Source organism: Andrena cerasifolii, chromosome 5 (genome assembly GCF_050908995.1).
Source record: "Andrena cerasifolii isolate SP2316 chromosome 5, iyAndCera1_principal, whole genome shotgun sequence".
Taxonomy (NCBI): domain Eukaryota; kingdom Metazoa; phylum Arthropoda; class Insecta; order Hymenoptera; family Andrenidae; genus Andrena; species Andrena cerasifolii.
The window spans coordinates 15,798,832-15,818,028 of NC_135122.1; the positions used below are offsets into that span (position 1 = coordinate 15,798,832).

General features: G+C 43.5%; 3 protein-coding genes across 4 annotated transcripts; 2 read left to right on the plus strand and 1 right to left on the minus strand.

Moving 5' to 3' along the window:
- Positions 1-104: 104 nt before the first annotated feature.
- On the minus strand, positions 105-17,422 carry LOC143369159 (glycerol kinase 3). 2 transcript variants are annotated; one of them, XM_076812741.1, is made up of 12 exons: positions 17,233-17,422; positions 13,370-13,688; positions 4,428-4,507; positions 4,044-4,302; positions 3,281-3,498; positions 2,921-3,133; positions 2,723-2,833; positions 2,385-2,641; positions 1,657-1,862; positions 1,439-1,582; positions 1,277-1,363; positions 105-867 (listed from the first exon to the last, which is right to left on the minus strand). In XM_076812741.1, exons 2-12 carry the CDS (start codon positions 13,542-13,544, stop codon positions 770-772), a joined length of 1,848 nt encoding a protein of 615 aa, XP_076668856.1. In that variant the 5' UTR covers positions 13,545-13,688; positions 17,233-17,422; the 3' UTR covers positions 105-769. The 2 variants fall into 2 exon arrangements, with proteins under 2 accessions (XP_076668856.1, XP_076668857.1); XM_076812742.1 differs by lacking the exons at positions 13,370-13,688; positions 17,233-17,422 and adding an exon at positions 6,475-6,816.
- Positions 17,423-18,178: 756 nt separating this feature from the next.
- LOC143369185 (uncharacterized) lies at positions 18,179-18,537 on the plus strand. Its single transcript, XM_076812794.1, has 2 exons — positions 18,179-18,313; positions 18,396-18,537. The coding sequence occupies exons 1-2, from the start codon at positions 18,209-18,211 to the stop codon at positions 18,501-18,503; spliced, it is 213 nt and encodes a 70-aa protein (XP_076668909.1). The 5' UTR covers positions 18,179-18,208; the 3' UTR covers positions 18,504-18,537.
- LOC143369178 (peptidyl-tRNA hydrolase 2, mitochondrial) lies at positions 18,514-19,015 on the plus strand. The gene has a single exon (XM_076812786.1). It carries the CDS (start codon positions 18,514-18,516, stop codon positions 18,934-18,936), a length of 423 nt encoding a protein of 140 aa, XP_076668901.1. The 3' UTR covers positions 18,937-19,015.
- The last annotated feature ends 182 nt before the right edge of the window (positions 19,016-19,197 follow it).

A 19,197-nucleotide genomic window follows, 5' to 3' on the forward strand; every position in this document is an offset into this window, starting at 1 on the left:
CCGCGCGGCGCTGCCGTAGCGCGCGCCAATTCGAACGCACGAATCTTGTGTATTCTGGAGCTGGATTTCGGGCGTTCATTAGTGGAAGGAATCGAATGCCGCAGTAAAACAAGACGAACGTGTATTTCCATGTTTGCCTTTATAATACAATAACTTCAACAGTGTACATATAAGATTTTTTTCGACGATGTAACGAATAAATTAGAAATACAAAAGAAGCCGACGAAATTAGAGGAGAATGAATAGAGATAAAAGGCGAATGACTCGCTTAATCGCACAGAGTCGAGACATTTTATACACTTATAGTTAGAGAAAATTATGCGTAATTTCATCAGTTTACGGTACTTGCGTTTCGGTTGCCCTGACAAGAACGATGCACGGAATACCACGTTATCTTGTATCAGCGAACGATAAATGGTAGCGAATAAATGAACGTTTTTAGTTACTGTGCGTGCATCTCGTTGTTTAACGCTCTCTGCGAAACGTCTCCATTTCGAAGCGGGTTAGTTAAGGATCCTTTGTTCCGTTTGACTATTGTACGCCGACCTGTTCTTGGCAAGTTTGAGCAGAGATATAAGTAGTTCTACTGAGTCGAAGCGATTTCCTGGTGCTACTCTCTTATTCTGTAACTCGTTACTGGTGTCCATAATCGGAATCTACTATTGATGCTTAAATTTCTGGCAGCCTCGCTCCTACCTTGTACTTGCAATTAAAACATAGGCTATCTGCCACCTAACTGAATCTCCATCGCGATAACAGAAACATGCTGTCACCGACTTTCTAAGTAATAACTTAATCGTAGTAAGACAAAGCTCGTCATTAAGAACCAACTGGCAGGGATCGACGCCAGAACGCAATATCTCTCATCTGAAACATTGTAAAAATACATGGTTTTACGACTACGATAAAACTCTGCGAGTTTTACTACACAGACACAGATGTATTTATTTGCGAAGGAGATGTAGAAACGGATATAGGGAATAAAGGGGAAGCGCCATACCAAAACGACACAACAAGCAGCTTAACAGAACTCCAGAGAGAAAAATTATTTTAATCGCCAAAGGTATTTCTAGAATCCCATGTAAAATCTGTTGGGTGGTCCTTAGCAACTAGATCCTTTGCTTTATTTACAGAGAAATATTAACGTACGTACAATGCATGCAGGTGGAAAGGGTAAGTATTCAGTACAAAGCTGATTATCAGGAATAATGAAGAAATAGAGCATCGATCACACCTGAAACCTCAGATTTTATTTGCTCGCTGCTCTTAAATTTACCTGTCATTTGGTCAGACCTCTTGATTGCCGACCACCCTAAGCTCCTTTCAACTGCCATCTTCCATTTCTTATACCTGGCATCTCTTCCTGCGAAGGGGAACGAAAGGATCGTTGTAAAATAGAATGAAACACAAGTGTCTACTAAATCGGAATGGTCTTTACCTTCGGGCGTTGTTGTTGGCAAAAATGTATCCGTGGGTACTGATTCTACCTCTTCACCTTCCAATTCCCAAGCCTCTATACCTTCCGCGTGACCCGCTGCCATCGCTGCTCCCAATGCTGTGATATCTGGCATTGTTGACCTAACTGTTAACACGCAGAAATATTAAATATAGAATTCCACTAATGTCTCTGGAAGATGTTCAGTTGAGTACACTTACATACTGGTGTACCACAAAGATCCGCTTGCAGCTGCATAAGCAGATTATTTGTTGACATCTTCCCGTCCGTGTGCAACTTTGTTAATGGAAAGCCGCAGTCTTTGTACATTGCTTCTAAAATGTCTCTCGTTTGGAAGCAAACCGCTTCTAGCGATGCTCTTATTATATGCTGCTTAGTGGTGAATGCGGTTAGACCGCAGATGATTCTGTAGAGAACACATATTTACGTAGAGTTCTGGATTGATCGTACATTGAGAACATCATACGCAGCGGCGGATTTAAGGAAAATGGCACAACAGGTGGCAAAAGTCCTGGGATACCCGTATAAACAACAGAATTACAAATAAATCTACGCTCGTGTGGAATGAAAATTATGGGAAATAAAAGACAGTAGTCTTTTTTTAAAAAATGGGACCCTGACGCAGGGTTGGGCGTTATTCGAATAAAATATCGAGTAAAAATTACCAGATAAACTGAAGTTATTCGAGAATAACGAATACAAATTTATTCGAATAAATCCACGAATAAAAGATGCATGCCACACGGGCAATTTGTTGTAATTAATTAAAAAACTGTCGAAATTGTCGCCTTGGGGATTTATTGGTTATTCGAAATAAAATTTGCCCAACTCCACCTTGAGGAGGACTTTCTGAGCATGGTTCCAGGCGGCAACTGCTCATCGGCCGCCGGTTAAATCCGCCACTGCTCGTACGCAAAGTAGTACGCACCCTCTAGCGTCCTTTCTCCAATATGGAGCATACAATCCCGTAAAAGCTGGCACGAAGTATACATCACCGGTAGTAAAAACGCTTTGAGCTAGATGTTCACTCTCGTGAACATCCTTTATGAGCTTCATATTGTCGCGGAGCCATTTAATGGCAGCTCCCGCGACCGCCACCGAGCCCTCCAGCGCGTAGACTGCCGGACTTTTTGGGCCTAACTGATACGCCACCGTTGTGACCAACCCGTGGGCGGAGTACACCCTCTGAAAAATTAGAAGCAAAAAATTTCATCAGCCTACTCGCAACTACAGAGCAAATAATCGTACTCTTTACACGATACCCACTGTTGTACCCGTGTTACAGAGCAAAAAGCACCCGCTCCTGTACGTGTTCTTCGCTTGTCCCCTCTTCAAGCAATTCTGACCAACCAGCGCGGATTGCTGGTTCCCCAAGATCTGGCAGAGAGCAACGAATAAGGTCATCGCATGAAACGAGCTTGCTTTTTTTTAATATACAGATTTCAGCTTAGACATGTAACTTACGCCAGATATAGGGATACCCTTGAGCGCGTCGATCGTGATATTCCCATAAATCTCGGAGCTGCTCCTGATCTCCGGCAACATTTGTATAGGAATGTCGAAATATCTGCACAACGTGGGATCCCACGAGAGGGTCTCTATGTTCATTAGCATGGTCCTCGAGGCGTTCGTTACGTCCGTGATATACAATCCGCCCTCTTTGCCGCCGGTTAAGTTCTGTAACCATTTTTGTTTGTTTTCAGTGAGTTCGCTCAGCGATCTCTGATTCGCGCTCATCACCATCTACCATCCCTCTCGCTGCGAGGCATAACAATCGCTCGCACATCCCAGATAAGCTCTACCACTCGACGCACATCCACGCACCCAAACGATCCACGTGTCCATCGTCCCCACTTTGCATCGTTTATCCCTTATCGCCTTCCTCACTGCAGGCACGTTGTCCTTCATCCAGCGAATCTTCAGGGCCGAGAAATACGGGCTCACCGGAAGGCCGCACAGCGGCTTGATGTGATTCTTACTTTGGTCCGGGAACTTCGCTATTATCTGGTCGACGACCGATGCGGTTCTTATATCGGACCAAACTGGAAAGAAAAACAGGATCTGGATTAGTCGAGATCAATGGTCCTGACATACTTAATCCAGTATTATTATTTTTCCCATTATTACTCGATTTGTATTTTCTTCTATTTTCTTTTGCAATTATTAGTTATTAGTATTTACATTCTTTTTCTATCATAAGTAGTATTTTCTTATTTCTCTCAGGGCTAGACTTAAGGCTACCCTCCCACCAAATCACTGCAGAAATATATCAGTTTTAAGATTTTATTTACAGAAAAAATTAACGTCGTAGGGTCAGAAATCTTTTTGCGCTGCATTCGTACATCTTTAAAAATAATAAATAAAAAAATTGGGAAATTTTATCCAATACTGCTGATCGTTGGTGCCTCTGACTGTCCGCGTGATACAAACAAATGTTCCTCAACTACGGAATTTTTAACGCCTCGTAGAATTATGTGAAATCAACGAACCACGAAAATTCTTAAAGTTTATTAAAGCTCACGTTCCTTTCGCGTGGTTTATTTTTTGTTAATTGTACGCAGGGGGGAATAAAGACCAATTACCACACCTATGGCATTGTATAACGGTTCGCCGGTGGTGGCATCCCATGCCACGGTCGTTTCCCTCTGGTTCGTGATGCCGATCGTCACAATCTCGCCCACCTTCAGCCCGAGGGCGTCGAATTTCCGCACGACGTCCTTGATGCAGGCCTTCACGGCGAACAACACTTCCCTCGGGTCCTGCTCCATCCATCCCTCCTGGGGGCTGATCTGCTCTATGTCGATCTGGTGGGACGCCACCTCGGCGACGCGCTTCGCGTTGAACACCTGTAACGTTCCAGGATTGCTTGTCAGAGGGAAACGGCGAAGAAGATAATGGCAGGTATCTCAGGTAAAAATAGACGATAGTTAACAACTTTACGCTACAGTGTACGTATATAATGATGTCTTACCACGAAGCGAACGGTCCGCGTGCCAACATCGATTACTCCTATAAGTGGACCCTGCTTCTTCGACGAGCTTGGCATTGTGTCTGAAAGTCAAACAACGATCTTTTAATTCGTACCAAAGTGCTAGGCCCTTCGAAGCCCCGAAGAGAATACTTTCAAAGGGACTTGAGCTTTCAGGGTCCGAGCTGGCTCCGCCGTCGCTCTGGGCAGATATATGACTTTTCCCGCCCTTGAAAATTTAAAAAATTGAATTTATCATTTATTTCGTATTGTCAGGTGGTGCAACACAAAGTAAGTCGCCGGCACAAATAATTATTTTAAAATATAGTTTTTAACAGTGAGTGTAGGCATTTGTTGAATAAGAAAAACCTTTTGCAAAGATCTTTAGTATAGGTAGGCATCTTTCCCTGGTGTAATAGTAATTGTATGGGTGATTTATCCCTTTGGGTGCTGTAAAACTATACGTGCGTTTCTCGGTGCACCCGATCCGTGCGGGGAACACCTATGGGCGTTCAGGGAGTATGGTTAATAGATGCGAGCAGAGGAGACCCGCACGCGGCGCACGTCGAGCGTTCAACTTCTCAGCATTGGAGTTAAAAACAATTTATAAGTTTTATACTAAATTCAAACATGTATTACCTACTTATTTACCACTTTTCCAAAAAGTTTTACTTTCTTAATGTTTTTCTTATTGATTTTAATTTTCTCTATCCACCAATTTTGCGCTCCGGCGCAGTTGCCCTGCTTGGGCCTCCCTAGATCGACCCCTGCGAGCTTCCATTCCAGTAATTTCGTACCTGCGACCTCTGAGGCGGCGCTCTTTAACTAATCTCGGTCGCCCTAATGTCACGAACGAAGAGAGCGCGATGACATAATGCGTGACAGTTCTCGTTATCGCGTTTTATTAACTTCTTCCCAATGATGACCCAGTAAGTCGAATCGATAATTGGGAGATTAGAGGCGAGCCCCTAGATACGCGTTTCGCGAGGGTGTTCCCGCGAATGTCTCTTACCATGACCATTCACGTTTCTGATGAAGAGCCTGCAAACGCGTCCGTAGACTTTTTTACAGGAAGGAGGGGGCGACTTTGGGATGATAATAAAGAAAAATATAATAATGAAAAAACGAGTAGCCCTTTTGCTTTTTTTTAAACCCATTTTGTACTGCCAATTTAATTACAAATTTAACACCGAAATTTAAAAATATTCAGTTCTTTAGTATAAACTGAATAAAGATCAGTTTTTAAAAATAAGCAAGTTTTTTCTCAAAAGCCAGGGGGCAACTGCCCAGAGAGCATGTTCTTCTTAGCCCTTTCAATCAATAAAAAATCAATAAAAAAAAATTCCCAAATTTTCTTTTATAATGTAAATTATCTATTTTGTTTACGTTTTAATAATAACATAACATTATCATTAAAAAAAATCGCATTCCTTTTTTCCTTGCATTATCTTCATACAAAATGAAAAATAAAGGAATATGATTATTATTCCACCAATGATAGAAATACAGATTTTAAACATATAGATTAACAATCCTGTAGTGAAAAGTATTAATGTTAAGTTTATAATTGAGTATAGAACTAGAAGTAAAATTAGTATTAATGGATGAACAAAGTTTATTAAGGTTGACGAAATAATAATAATCGTTATTAAAAGTGCTAGAAGTATACATAATATTTTTAAGTAGAGAGAAGTTGCCATAGATAATATATGGGGGCGCCATTGTGCCTATGCCGCTGTTACGGATGCAACCCTCGACTCGACCCCCTATCTCGGAAGGGGGTTGAGATATTTTTCTGAAATTTGGTCTATATAATCTAGACCAACAATTTAGAGATGCCACGAAACTTCAGCCCTCCCCGGCTTCTCGAAAAAATGTTATCGCAACTTAAAGACGCAAAAGTTACAATTGTACCTGCGCCGTCTGACGAGGGTTAAATCTAGCCTACAGTGAAAGGTGCTTCGTATTAACGAGGTGCCCTTCGACCCCCCCGCGCTCTTTACCACTCCAACAAAATCAAGGTCGCCGATAGCATCCTCAGTGTACCAACCTCGGTCGAATTTTGCTTAACACATGTCGCAACAGTTCCCAGTTCAACGCGGCTTGTCCTTTGCCCTTTTCTCCAAAGATAGGCCTATCTCTCCTGGTCCCGAGTCCCCTTCTCTCCTCGCGCTCCTTCTATGGAACTAGATACCCCCGATGGTCCCTCCGCTTTGCAACACGCCGCACAGAAACTCACGGTACGGGTATACAAAGAAACGTTGATTTCCTCGCGGAAGAAGCTACCAAAGGAAACTACCGAAGACCTGGCGAGATGAAAGGTCGAGAGTGAAGCTTCCCGAAGTGAAGTAGAGTTCCCTCAAGAATGCCAAAGGACTCGCGAGCACCAAAACTCTCCAAGCTCCGCCGCGGGAAAGCGCACTCGTGAGAATTCGCGAGACTCGAATGCACCCAGTGATTACATTAAGGAACCGCGGCTTCTCGCGCAGCGTTATCCTGGTCCATCGTTCGGAAGAAGGGGCACGAGGTCCGAGCGCGGCTCCGCGAGGAAAGAAGAACTGACCAGAGAGAAACGTGTCGTCGGCTTTTTTAATCGCAATACGCGTGTGCTCCGTACGGCGATTACGGGAGGAGACGTGATTCGTCCTCGCGGGAGGCTAATTATCCGCGTCTCCTCCTCTTCGCTCGCTGCCTGCCGCGCGAGAATCAAGATAAGGGAGGGCACAGTACACCCCACGGGGTTTTTGATAACTTCCGATCGATTCGCCTGGCGTGGGACGTGGATTCGCGTCGATTAGGTGGCTGAAACGTAGAGCTCGCTTGGACCTTCGTACCTGAGGTGTTAATGTGGCTTCAAGATCGATTTTATGTGTTAGAATGATGGAGGATCGTGCAGTCGTGTGACACGTGTGCTCAGCCAGGTGCGACTCTTTATCGACACCCTGTGTTTCGGAGCTCGAGATTAATTTTCTAGTTCAATTCGCGTCCAGGATCGGCGGGGGGAATTTTCCCAGAGTGTCGAGTTGGGGGAGGATTAATTAACAATTTTTTTTTTCCTGTGTTTTTACACAGGATGGCGTTTCAAGCATCTTGCTTATATTTCCCAATGAACATTAGTCATTCATTTTTCCCTCCTCTCTCCTTCGGGTCCCAGCAGCAGCAGCGCACCGGGAGAAAAGTGGTCACCCATCTTTCCCCAGTACACCGCCCGTGATGCTTAACTTCGGTGATCTAACAGAACCGGTGTTTTCCATCACGGCTACGGCCGCTGGTCAATTAACAATTTAAAAAATCAAATTTCAGCTGTCTAAAAAACAGTAGGTACTTAGCTAAAAAACAAATGACGCTGGGGTACAGTGAACCCCGTGTGACCAACTTTTGATTATAAGAAAGTGTGACCACGAAGGGTTAATATATAAAGCAGAAAGCTTCTCTATGTTTGTGTGTGTTGTCTGTCGCCTAAAAACTTTTGAACAATAAACTCTGACATCACGAAATGTGCCTCAACTCATTATGCCTGACTAATCCAGATGAATGTGACCATTTTCACAAAAGACTAAAAAAAAAATTTTTTTCTTAACAAAATCAGAATTTAAATTTCACGCGAAGCTGAGTAGTAAAGCTAGTTTCCCTATGACGAGCAAAAAAGAAGCAATAAAAATTTTCACTTCTTGAATCTCTGCTCTTTCAAAACACTATCTACTTCGGTATCAGCGAGCCGATGTTTATCTTCTTCCCCTAACGTTGCTACTGATATCAATATGATAATTACTCCTATAATTCATACTGGAGTTAATTTAAACGAATGGTAATAAATTCCTCGTCCAACGTATATATATATATATATATATATATGGCGATAAAGTATAACGACGCTCCATTTATGTGAATTAATCGAACTAATCATCCTAGATTCACGTCTTTTATAATATGAATGATTCTTTCAAAGGCTAGATTAATATTTGGGCGGTGGTGAAGTGAAAGAAAAATTCCAGAAATAATTTGGACGAATAAGTATACTCCTAAACTTTATCCAAAATTACATCAAGAATTAATATTTACAGGTGATGGTAAATCGATTAAAGAATTATTAAAAAAATTTGTAGTATTGAGTTGTGTTTTATTTTTCTGATAAATTTAGATTTCCTTCATAATTAATTTTTCGTAGAGGGGTCTGGTCGGAAGATTAGGTGCCTTTCCCGCGGACGGGGCCTCCAACGGAAAACCACGACCGTCGTCGGAAAAAGCGAACAGAATTGACGCGCGAAGCTTCCAAGAATATTTGCCGCGAGAGGATCGTTGGATGTTACTCCATCAGCTCGTCTCGTTAAATTATAAGCACCATAAATACCTACCGGGGAAGACGTTACGTAACTAGCTTCGGCCGGCGATATTTTTATTTCGCTGTTGAGCAACGTTTCCTACGAGATAAAGGTACGTTCGGTTCGTGGGAGTTGCAGTTCCCTGCGGAGCGGGGGATCGCTAGCGATCCCCGCGAATGACTGTGCTATTGCAATCGATCCGGGGAAATGCCGGGCAACGACACGGCGGAGAGGCATACTTGCAAAGACGCCGCGGACGTAACGCGAAACGGATTGATAGCCTCGTAACGAACGCCTACGTCTCCGCGGTTTTATCTGTTACGTAAACGCATCGTTCGACTGGTTCGACGTCGGGTAATTAAACGATGTCCCCTGATAAAGCCCAAAAAATTGTATCTGTCTCTTGGTAAAGTTTCCCAAAACGAGCGGCACAAGTTTATCAGCAACAGTCGCCACCGCTAAGCAAGACCAGATAGACGATACTAGAGAACCGGTAACGGGCCACGAAACGAAATCAATTTGGTTGAATTTGATTGGAATTCAGGTGGCGATTATTTGCTTATCGACTGCTGTCCACATACAGGGTGTCCGCTTTGCGAAAGGCTTTCCCCTTCGTTTTAACTGCCTAATTAATTGCTTCAAACAGGAAACCTCCAAGACGAAGATTCTCATCCGAGATCGTGGAAACCTAGCTCGAGTCGCAGCGATGGGAGCACCGTGCCCCTTTTCTGTTTGAAAGTCGTATCGGGAGTTACAGGTATGTGTATCTCTGGTTGGCGCGCAAACGAGGATGAGTCGGGATTAATTATTAGCTTTGCGGAAGCCGCTTGGACTATCTAAAGTGCTATGTAAGCTCAGGTGTTAAATTTCCGACGTGGAGATTGATAAAATACATGTTAACAGAACCTTTTATATTTAACTTCGATAATTCGCAGAAAAGAAGAGAAAATGAACTGTCGAAGCTCGAGGTAAAATTTGAATTACACTCGTTCGCACGCTCATCAGAGACAGAGTCGTGAATTATCCGAGTAAATTTTTCTTTGAATAATTTCGAATAAAAATGACGAGTAGAATCAAGTTATTCTAGAGTAACGAATACTTTTTTTATTCAAATAAAAATTTAATCGAATAATGCCCCACTCCGACCAGAGATATATATTTCTCCGTCCCAGTACCTTTCTACGTAACGATACACTTCTGTTCTCTTCATTAACGCGCGTGGTGAACTCGGTTCATCAGTTGAAAATAATCATTTTAGCCCCCTTATATATATACCTCAGAAACGGTTTCTCTGTTGACAGTGGTAACTTAAATTAAATGTGAAAATATTAGCAATGTATCCAAATAGCAGTGAATGTATTTAGAACACACAAAAATAGTATATGTAAAACATTTTTAACATGAAAAATGAAAATCAACTGGCACAAGCGTCATAGGGTTCTTGAAACGCACCACGATCGCGCGGAGAGAATGTTTTTGTCTCACCGAGGCCTAACGAAGGAAATACGCAGATCGGTGAACGGAGTCCACAAAGCAAGCCCCCGCTCGAGGGTTAAGCCCGATACGAAGGGAATTATTACATCGCTCTTTTGATACCTAAAGCCGACCGTTCGAGGGTTAAGGGGGGGCCCTATTTAGGACGCTAGAAATAAGGTGATTCTTGGGAATTTTTTTCTGAGAAACTGTTAAGCGGATCTTTCCCAAACTTTCAGGTCATTTTAGTTCACATTCCAACAATAAAAATTAATTTTTTCGTACTAGATAATATAATATAATAAGTAAATTCTTTTGAATTTTTTACTTCAGATGATCGACTTTCGAGCAGCAGTGGCCACAGCAGAAGCCTTTTTTAGAGAACCTTAGATTGATGGACCATAACTTAGTTACTGATAAATATTTTCAAATAAAAAAATTACGATGCACGGTACTAGACGCGATGCTTAAAAGGAAAAAAGATTTTTCGAGAAATGTGTTATAGCTTTTGAGTAAAAAATTTCCAAAGACCACCCTTTCTCTCGGCCTCCTGACTGAGCATGACCCCTTAAAGGGTCAACGTGCCCCAAATTCCCCAGCGTCAGTTGCAATTCAGCTTCCGGGCGCGCACTACCGCGTGCGCGCGCTGAATGCGTCCCGATGCAGCTGGCGGCTACGCATGCAGGCTTAAATACGTGCGTGCAAGTCGAGCCCACCCTCTTCGGACTGCACCGTGACGTTGCGCGGCAGAGGCGCGCCGAATTGGCCAGTCATGGAGGCTCGCCCGTATTTACAGCGAGAACGCGTCGCTATCGAGCGCGTAGCCGTCGTCCGCTTCGGGGCGAAGGGCTTTGCAGCCGCGACCGCCGGCTAGCGTCTCCGACGGCCGTGTTGCATAACCGATTCCGCGCGTGAACCCGTGCCCCGCGCTCTTTCCCCGGCTACGCGACCCGAATCCACGATATCGATCGCCCCGTTCGGCAAACTGGGCCAAAGTTCGCTCCACTTCGGCGTTTCGCGGGAGCGAAATCTTGCGCCCTCGGTAACGCCCCTTTAATCGAGCTTCCCTGCAGAAAACCGCGCGTCCACCCGCGTGGCACAAACCGTACAGATTCTCGGGTCGTTAGCGATGTAAGCGCGGCAGATCCGCGTAGGTTGTTTCCCCGAGAGCTACGCTCTTAGTGATAAGTGGGTGGGCGGAGGGACTTATCGACGCACAGAGAGCAGCTTCGTTTCGAATGCCGCAAGCGGGTACAGAGATAGCTCGGCTGCTATTCTTGAGGTAGGCTCTCTCTACGCCTCGCCTCCCTTCCTCGAAATCGGAATCGAAATCGGAGCAGCTAAATCCTTACCGATCTGAACTTACGTTGACACGAAAATTTGCCAGAGTTGGGCAAAATTTAATCTAATTACAACTCACAAATTACGATTAAAATGTAATTGTGTAGTTGACTACATATTATTTTCTGTAATCGTTCACTTAGGTAGTTGACGAAACCAAATGGTGAACTGCCTGAATTAATGATTATAGAAAATAATGTGTAATCAACAACACAATTACATTTTAATTGGAATTTGTTGTTTCTACTACAAATCCTGTAACCGCGTTTCTGACGCTTATTCAAGCCCCCCTGCAAAATTAGCCAGCTGTCTATGTAATTGTTCTCATTCTCTGGTATTTAGCGCATCTTTCAGTACCCCTGCTGCCGAAAATCGCGTACCATCAAAATAGTATTTTAGACTGGTGCGTTCATTCAGTATAAAGATTGAATTGAATAAAAGAAAATTCCTCGAATGATATAAAGTAGGTGGGTATATTATTATTTTTAGCAGCAAGATATTAACGAGTACAAGATTTTATATTTCTTTCATCATAGATGCTTTTAATTTATTTACAATTTATAATCTTTTACCGAAATTATTACTTTTGCACCAGTTTGATAAAGTTATGACTGACCTACAATTTGGTATCTATAACAAAACCTTTAAAAATGCTATTGTTTTCGCAGCGACCACTATTTGTTAATTGTAATTTATAATCATAATTGCCTTGCACGATTACAATTGTGATTGTAATTGCCCCACAGTTACATCTGACAATTACAATTGTAACTGTAATTGCTCTGCATAATTATAATTCTAATTCTCACTGCCCTGCAATTACATTCGGCAATTACAATCGTAATTGTTCAGAGCAATTACATTTTAATTGAAATTACATGCAATTGCAATTACTTTTTAATCGGAATTACTCTGCAATTGTAACGAAAGTAATTGATTACGTACATTTGTAATTGATTATGCCCAACTCTGAAATTTGCTTCCATCTGTGCTCAATGCACTCTCTTTAATATTTCCTTTAAGTTTCTTTATTTTGCTTTTTAAATTAACGTTTTTAAATTTGCCCGAGGAATCCTATAATAAACGTCGCATCATTTGCGACGATACTGCAATTGCGAAAATGCAACACGATCTTTGTCCCTGTCCCTAGTACTGGCAATGTCGCCCCGCGTCGAATTTACCTATCTCCAATCGTTAGCCTTTGCACTCTATTCTACTCCCCTCAACTTCCGAGCGCAAGCACGTGGTCGAAGCGAAGCATGCTCTCCCATGGAGGTTCACCTCGGCCGCCGTATCCACGCCAATCTACATATCGATGATGCGCTGCGACACATTGGCCAAGCACGTTGCCACGGCACACGGCACGCTTTTATTTTTGGCAGTATTACTAATGCGCGACGCGACCGTGACCGGCACACCTTTGCCCGTCCTCTCGTCGCCCAAATTAAAATTCATATCAAGCGGCCGCAAATCCCCTGGCTCCGCTGTTATCGCGCGAAGGAATGTCGTCCGTCTCGTAATCGCCAGTGGACGATTAAAGGTCGACTTCCCATTTACCAAGTTGCCTATCGCTAACCAGATTTCCGAACCTCGAAACGTTCCAACAGGTACGGGAATCCCTAGAAAAAAAGCGAGCAGCAAGCTGGACTGCACGTGGAAGTCGCGAGAGCACAGAGTAGCCGTTGGTTCGTACAAAATAACAGTGTAATACTTCTCCTCACAGAGGCACCTTTCACCGCTGCCATCTACGCCAAAGGAAACGCAGTAGGTACCATTGCATACATCTGGCGAGGCCAAAGTCGGACTCACCTTTTTCCTTGAATGAGTAATACTTAAAGATGCTCGTCTTCCGACCGGTCTGGCTGCGCTCCAGTTCAGGGAAGCTAGCCGTCTCGTCGAACGTCCCATCCTCGTCCTGTTCCAGCTCCTCTTCCCCCTCTTGGGCCTGCTCCTTCACTTCCCCGACCACCGTTTCCTCCTCCATGATCCACGATCGATCTCCCTGCGAACGAGCGCGCCAGTTGCTCGCCCCGCTGTTCCAGGGCGCGGGGAGGGGGGGGGGAGAGAGAGAGGCGACGGAGGAGACTGTTCACGTGCGCGCGAGGCTCGAGGGAGCCTTCCTCGCCGACTGCGGGCAGAAGAACGGTCGCGCGGAGCGACGAAGGACGGTTATCGGTGTCGAGACTCGGTTATCGGGGCACCTTTGTCCGCCAAACACATTCGGCCGAGGGAATGCGCGAGACTCGCCCGCCGGTGACTTTGCTGCCTCTTGGCTTTCCTTCTGCTTCCCTGGTGCGGGCTACCTCGCCGCACGCCCCCTCCCGGGCCTGTTACGACTCGCGGCGGCCTCGCGCTCGGTCCCGTCGTCGCGGCCCCCGAGTCGTCGCCTCCTAGTGGTCACGGCCGACGGCGACGCGCTCCAAAATTAACCGCGCGCGCGCGTTCGATCACGCGCGACAGTAGGCAATGTAGGGGTACTCGAAAAAACCGGTGCAGTTGTCGATCGGCAGCTTTTGAATTGTTAAAAGGGAATAGTGTTAGGTAGCACTGCGCGTGAAGGAATTGACACAGGGGGGATGCAGCGGCTGCGAGGCATCTGGGCCTCGACCTGTACAGGGGCCCCAGAAAAAGCGAAAAAGAAGAGAGAAGAAAAAATGAGGAGGAAAAATATTTATTTGATTCGAATTAATTTATAATTATAATTTGTGATCGTACGTAGTATGCGGGGACTGTGAAAAAGGAGATTAGAGTATAATGTCTAATGTAATAATATAATTGTTTAAGATTATTAATTATATGGCAATGGAAATGTATATTTAAATATGGGAATGCTTGTTTCTTTATTTCTTTTATGTTATTTATTATTATGTTTTTCCGTGAAAAGATATGCCTTTTTACTGCTGAGAAATTCTTTGCGGCACCAAAATATTTCTGCACGCGGGCCCCTTTATAGAAAAGGCCGGCCCTGTGCACGTGGAAATGAAATTGTAATTGGTGGCAAGGGTTTGTAGTTTGTACGCGATTTTTCCCGCGGAATTCTAATCGCGACCCCCGGGGCCCACGTACTATTATACACGGGGCGCGTTAACCCTTTAACTTCCAGGGTCGCACCAGTGCAACAGTCGTTTTAAAAGTGGGTAAAATTCTATCGCCTATATGTAACTTTCCTTAGCAACCGTCCGCAGTTTTCCTGATGGTAAAGTAGATTTCAATGTTTTCGGTGGAACATATCAAACTTTCTCTTCAAAAATTTATTGTGGATTATCACTTCGGGTTGCCATCTTGTGTTTCCTTATACTTCTCAAATAAATCAGTGGAAAATAAACATAAGTGCTTCTTTTTTCTTAAAATAAATAAATAGAAATATGAAAAAAACTATACTTTCCATTTCAAAATAACAAGCTACAACATATATATATATATATATATCAGTCTCACAATTTTGAAATAACGGTTAAAGGGTCTTAGCGTTAAAGGGTTAACTAGGCGCGAAATTTTAGCCAAATCCGTGGCACCAATCCCCTTGTGCACTTCCCCTTGATAGCTGGAAGGAAGGCGGGAAGTCTCTGAAGGGACATGCGAGCAATCGAGTCCCAGATTACTGAGAATGGACTATGTTGTATACGCGAAGCATCCTCGCGAGTGAATGTTGTGGTAACTGGGTAAACAGAGAAGGAGAATGGGATCCAGATAATACTGTATATTGTCGTTCCGAGGCCAACGTGAAAATACATCGGCCATAACCGAACCGGGTATGCAAATTAAAAGCAACTTTGACCGTATGGGTATTGGGTACTAAAGACGGCAATTTCGTTACCGTCGAACCGGAACGAGGGATTGCTCAACGAAAGAACGTCACTGATTGAATTATACCTATTTGATCTTCGACAGTGCGAATAAGCTAGTCGTTAAAATCTTCGTACTTGCGAAACAATTACTGTCGAGCTTGTAATTGACGCACGGTTCACCGTTAATCGAATTGTCGATACGATTGCAAAGTACGCCGATGTGTTTGCAATTGCGCGTGACAGAAAATACTCGACGGAAAGTCCAGTTATGTGTTCACGATATCGTGAACTTTGAGACCACTACAGGAAGGTTCCACATTTTATCAAAGCGTGTCCCCTTTTCTGAGATAACGCATAATAGCACCACGAAATAATCTCGCGGAATTATTTAAAAAAAAAAAAACAGCAAAGGAGTATATCAATTGCGTAGATACCTATAAGTGTAGATTATCAGTGTAACGCTTCATTGAAATATTAAAGGAGCGTGAACGGCAACAGAAGATACATGAAAAGCGTGAATCATATCTCAAAAATAATAGTAACGCTATGCAATGCAAATTTATGAGAAAAAATGGCAAAAGAGATAGTCACAATTTACTTCCGCAGTGAGTTTTACAAGTTATCTGGTGGAAATTCGATGACGACGCCGTTTTTAGCTGTATGCGTATCATTTAAACTGATGTGGTCTGTAAATAGGCCGCATTTTTCCCGGGAAGCATCAGACTACCCGAGAGCAGAAGGTTCGCTTCGGCCTTATATACGAACTGAGCACTCTCAGAGCACTTGCGGGAAACTTTGCCAGCCGCGTAGCCACCTAGGACCGAGCAGGGAACTACATTCGTTCGCTACGGCCCATCAGATGTCGCTCGCTGTCGCACGGCGGGACAATACAAAGTTTCCACCGTCAATCGGAACTATTATACGAAGATACTTTACTTGCAACTTTTCGAGTTTACGTAACCATGGAATGAAAGCTTTTCCACGTGTTGCCACAGGACTCGTTAGTTTAAAAATGTATAGAGATATAATTCCGCGTAATAGACAGCTACGCTAATACGATGAGATTTGCAATTCAAATTTTTTGCCCGTCTATCAATCAATGCCATACTCTATAATGACTAATGGCCAGGCAGTTCGTGAAAAGAAACATCAGACGTGCAATTTAGAATAATGAATGCTTGACGCGAAGTGAATGAAAATCGCGAACAAACGATGAAACCATTCATTGAATAATTGGGACGCCACTGATTAGAATAACCTGCATGTATTAGAACATTCTCGACCTTGCCCGAGAGGATTAGTTGTCGCGTTTGACACGCGCTCTCTGACACATTAACTGCACTGTGGAACCCTAATGATAATTCAAGTTTTCGCGGGAACGATCGAAACGAGCCTAAATGACGCACGCTGGGGCGTGTGACGTGCACGGAGGAAGTAATTGTAAAAAAAAAGGAAATCGAGACTAATCTCCACTTTTTTGCAGCGCACGTTAACGAGGGAAATGACACAGTTACTACGTTGATAAGGCTGCCACGGCAGAGTGGGATCGTGCCGTTTGAAATAACTTACATGATCGTTCGAAATCAATACCAATTACTTTCAAACTCCCTTCGCGCAAAGAAACCTTCGACAAACCTGATATTACATGTCAGAGATATAACAGTCGCGGTCGTATCTTCTTGCGTTCGGATTCAGCGTGCATCACCCACGTGTTATGGAATTATGGGATCGTTATGTCACCTTACGATTCACGGTGGCGGAAGCACACGGATCACGATTGAAGCACCCTTGTCGCACAGTTTCTTAGATCGATCGTCACGTTCTCGAGGAAAGAGGGCTCCTTTAAGTCAGTAGTACTGGGAAAACCGAAGTACAAGTACTTACAGAAACGCTGCGACTGACGACCGGCAGGCGAACGTTTAATGCCCCGACGTACACGCAAACGTTATTAGTATTCGAGTACACGAACATCGGCAACTCTTCCAAACTCACGGGTTTCTAAGTGGCAGGCGATACGGGACGGAAATTAAGGATTACGATATTGGCGGCACGAGCACCGAGACATAATGTCATGCTTTCGACCGCACTACGCCATGGCTTGTTGTCGTCTGCTGGAGAACTCTGTGCACCAGCGGCCATATCCCGGCGCATGCGCATCTCGCGCTGCATACTCGATCCTCGCGTTTGCGTCTCCAAATGAATTTCACGCCTTTTCACACACTTATTCCCAAACATTCCCGTTCACATTTCTAGTAAACACTTCAGGCATTCGTAAATTAATTCAGTAATTAAAAATGTGATTGAATGTAAGGGAATTAAGTAACTAATTAAATTTCGCGCGCAACCAAGCCGGCTGTAATCGATTCACCTCTAATTTCAAACTTCATCTCGTTGATTTATTAGGATCGTATGGATTCGTAGTACATATTCATTGCGTGCGTCTCCTGTATGCATAAATATGGAATTGCAGGAGGCCCGTGAAAAAGATAAATAGCGAGATCCAAGCATATCAATCGATTGGTCAGGATTGCGTAGAGTAAGCATCGAGAGTCATCACATAACCTTTAATCCCGGGGAGTTCGCGGGCCTAAATGTTCCTCAAGAAGCCGAAAAGAAATTACTTCTAGACAAAATAAAAATAAATAGAAGAAACATAAATCACCAGTTTTTAATCACTGTGCATGATAATTGCGAGCTATTACCTTCCAGAGCACTGTAAACTGTAAGCTACTCATTCTACACCCAAATAAAAAGGAACGCACGTGGAAGACATTAACCTCCAAATTCCGTAACGAACGACTATGCTTTCTAGATCTTAAATTATAATTCTTATCGCGCGTGTATACGCTTGGAGCTTAGTATGACCGTGAAGTTGAGATCAAGCATACAGCAACAGGATGTTGAAGATCCGGTTGAGGAGATGCTGAAGAAAACCGGCTGTATGGAATTGCATTATCAAGTTCAAGTATTAACTTTAAGCGCGCATTTAAACGTCAAGGAACTGTAACGTCGCGAAAGGAGTCATGTAACTTTTAACGTGCTTTCAGGAGTGTATAGCGGAGACCCAAGACTGGAGGAAGTGTCAGGAGCAAGTAAAAAGATTCAAAGTATGCATGGACGAGTATAAGAAAAAGCGGGAAGGAGCGGATTCGTAATCTCGTGAATATGTCGGTGATAATGAGATACATTAAGCGCGTATGCAATCGTACCTTAAAGTATCCAAATATTGAGAACTGTAAAATGGTACTTGTTGTGAGATCAGATATACCTATGGGAAAGGGCAAAGCTGCAGCTCAGTGCGCACACGCAGCGGTAGAGTGTTATCGTCAAGCATCGAGTAACACAAAGCACCAAAAAATGTACGAATCTTGGCTATTAGATGGTCAGCCTAAAATTGTTGTAAAAGTACCTAACGGAGAGGAACTAGTAGCATTAGCACATAGGGCCCGTAAATCTGGGCTTATTATTTCTTTGATAAAAGATGCAGGTAGAACCCAATTAGTACCTGGCACAATCTCTGTACTTGGAATTGGACCAGGCCCGAAACAAGTTATAGACAGCATTACTTCAGGCCTAAAGCTACTGTGAGTTTTAATCGTACAGGGGCTCGGCGATATGTATAAAGAGTTAGTTATCAATATGCAAATAAATATAATGTATACAGGGACTTTCATAGTTTGTCTTATTTAATACTTTATTAACATGCTAAAGCTTCCTTTTACTCCACCTAGTTTCATACACAGAAATCAAACGCTAGAGTGTTATTTCAGGTTGATTGAAACACACTTGTCTTCCTTTTGTTCTTTTTTTTATAATACATGCAATATAATCCTGCGTGTAAAGTTTCTG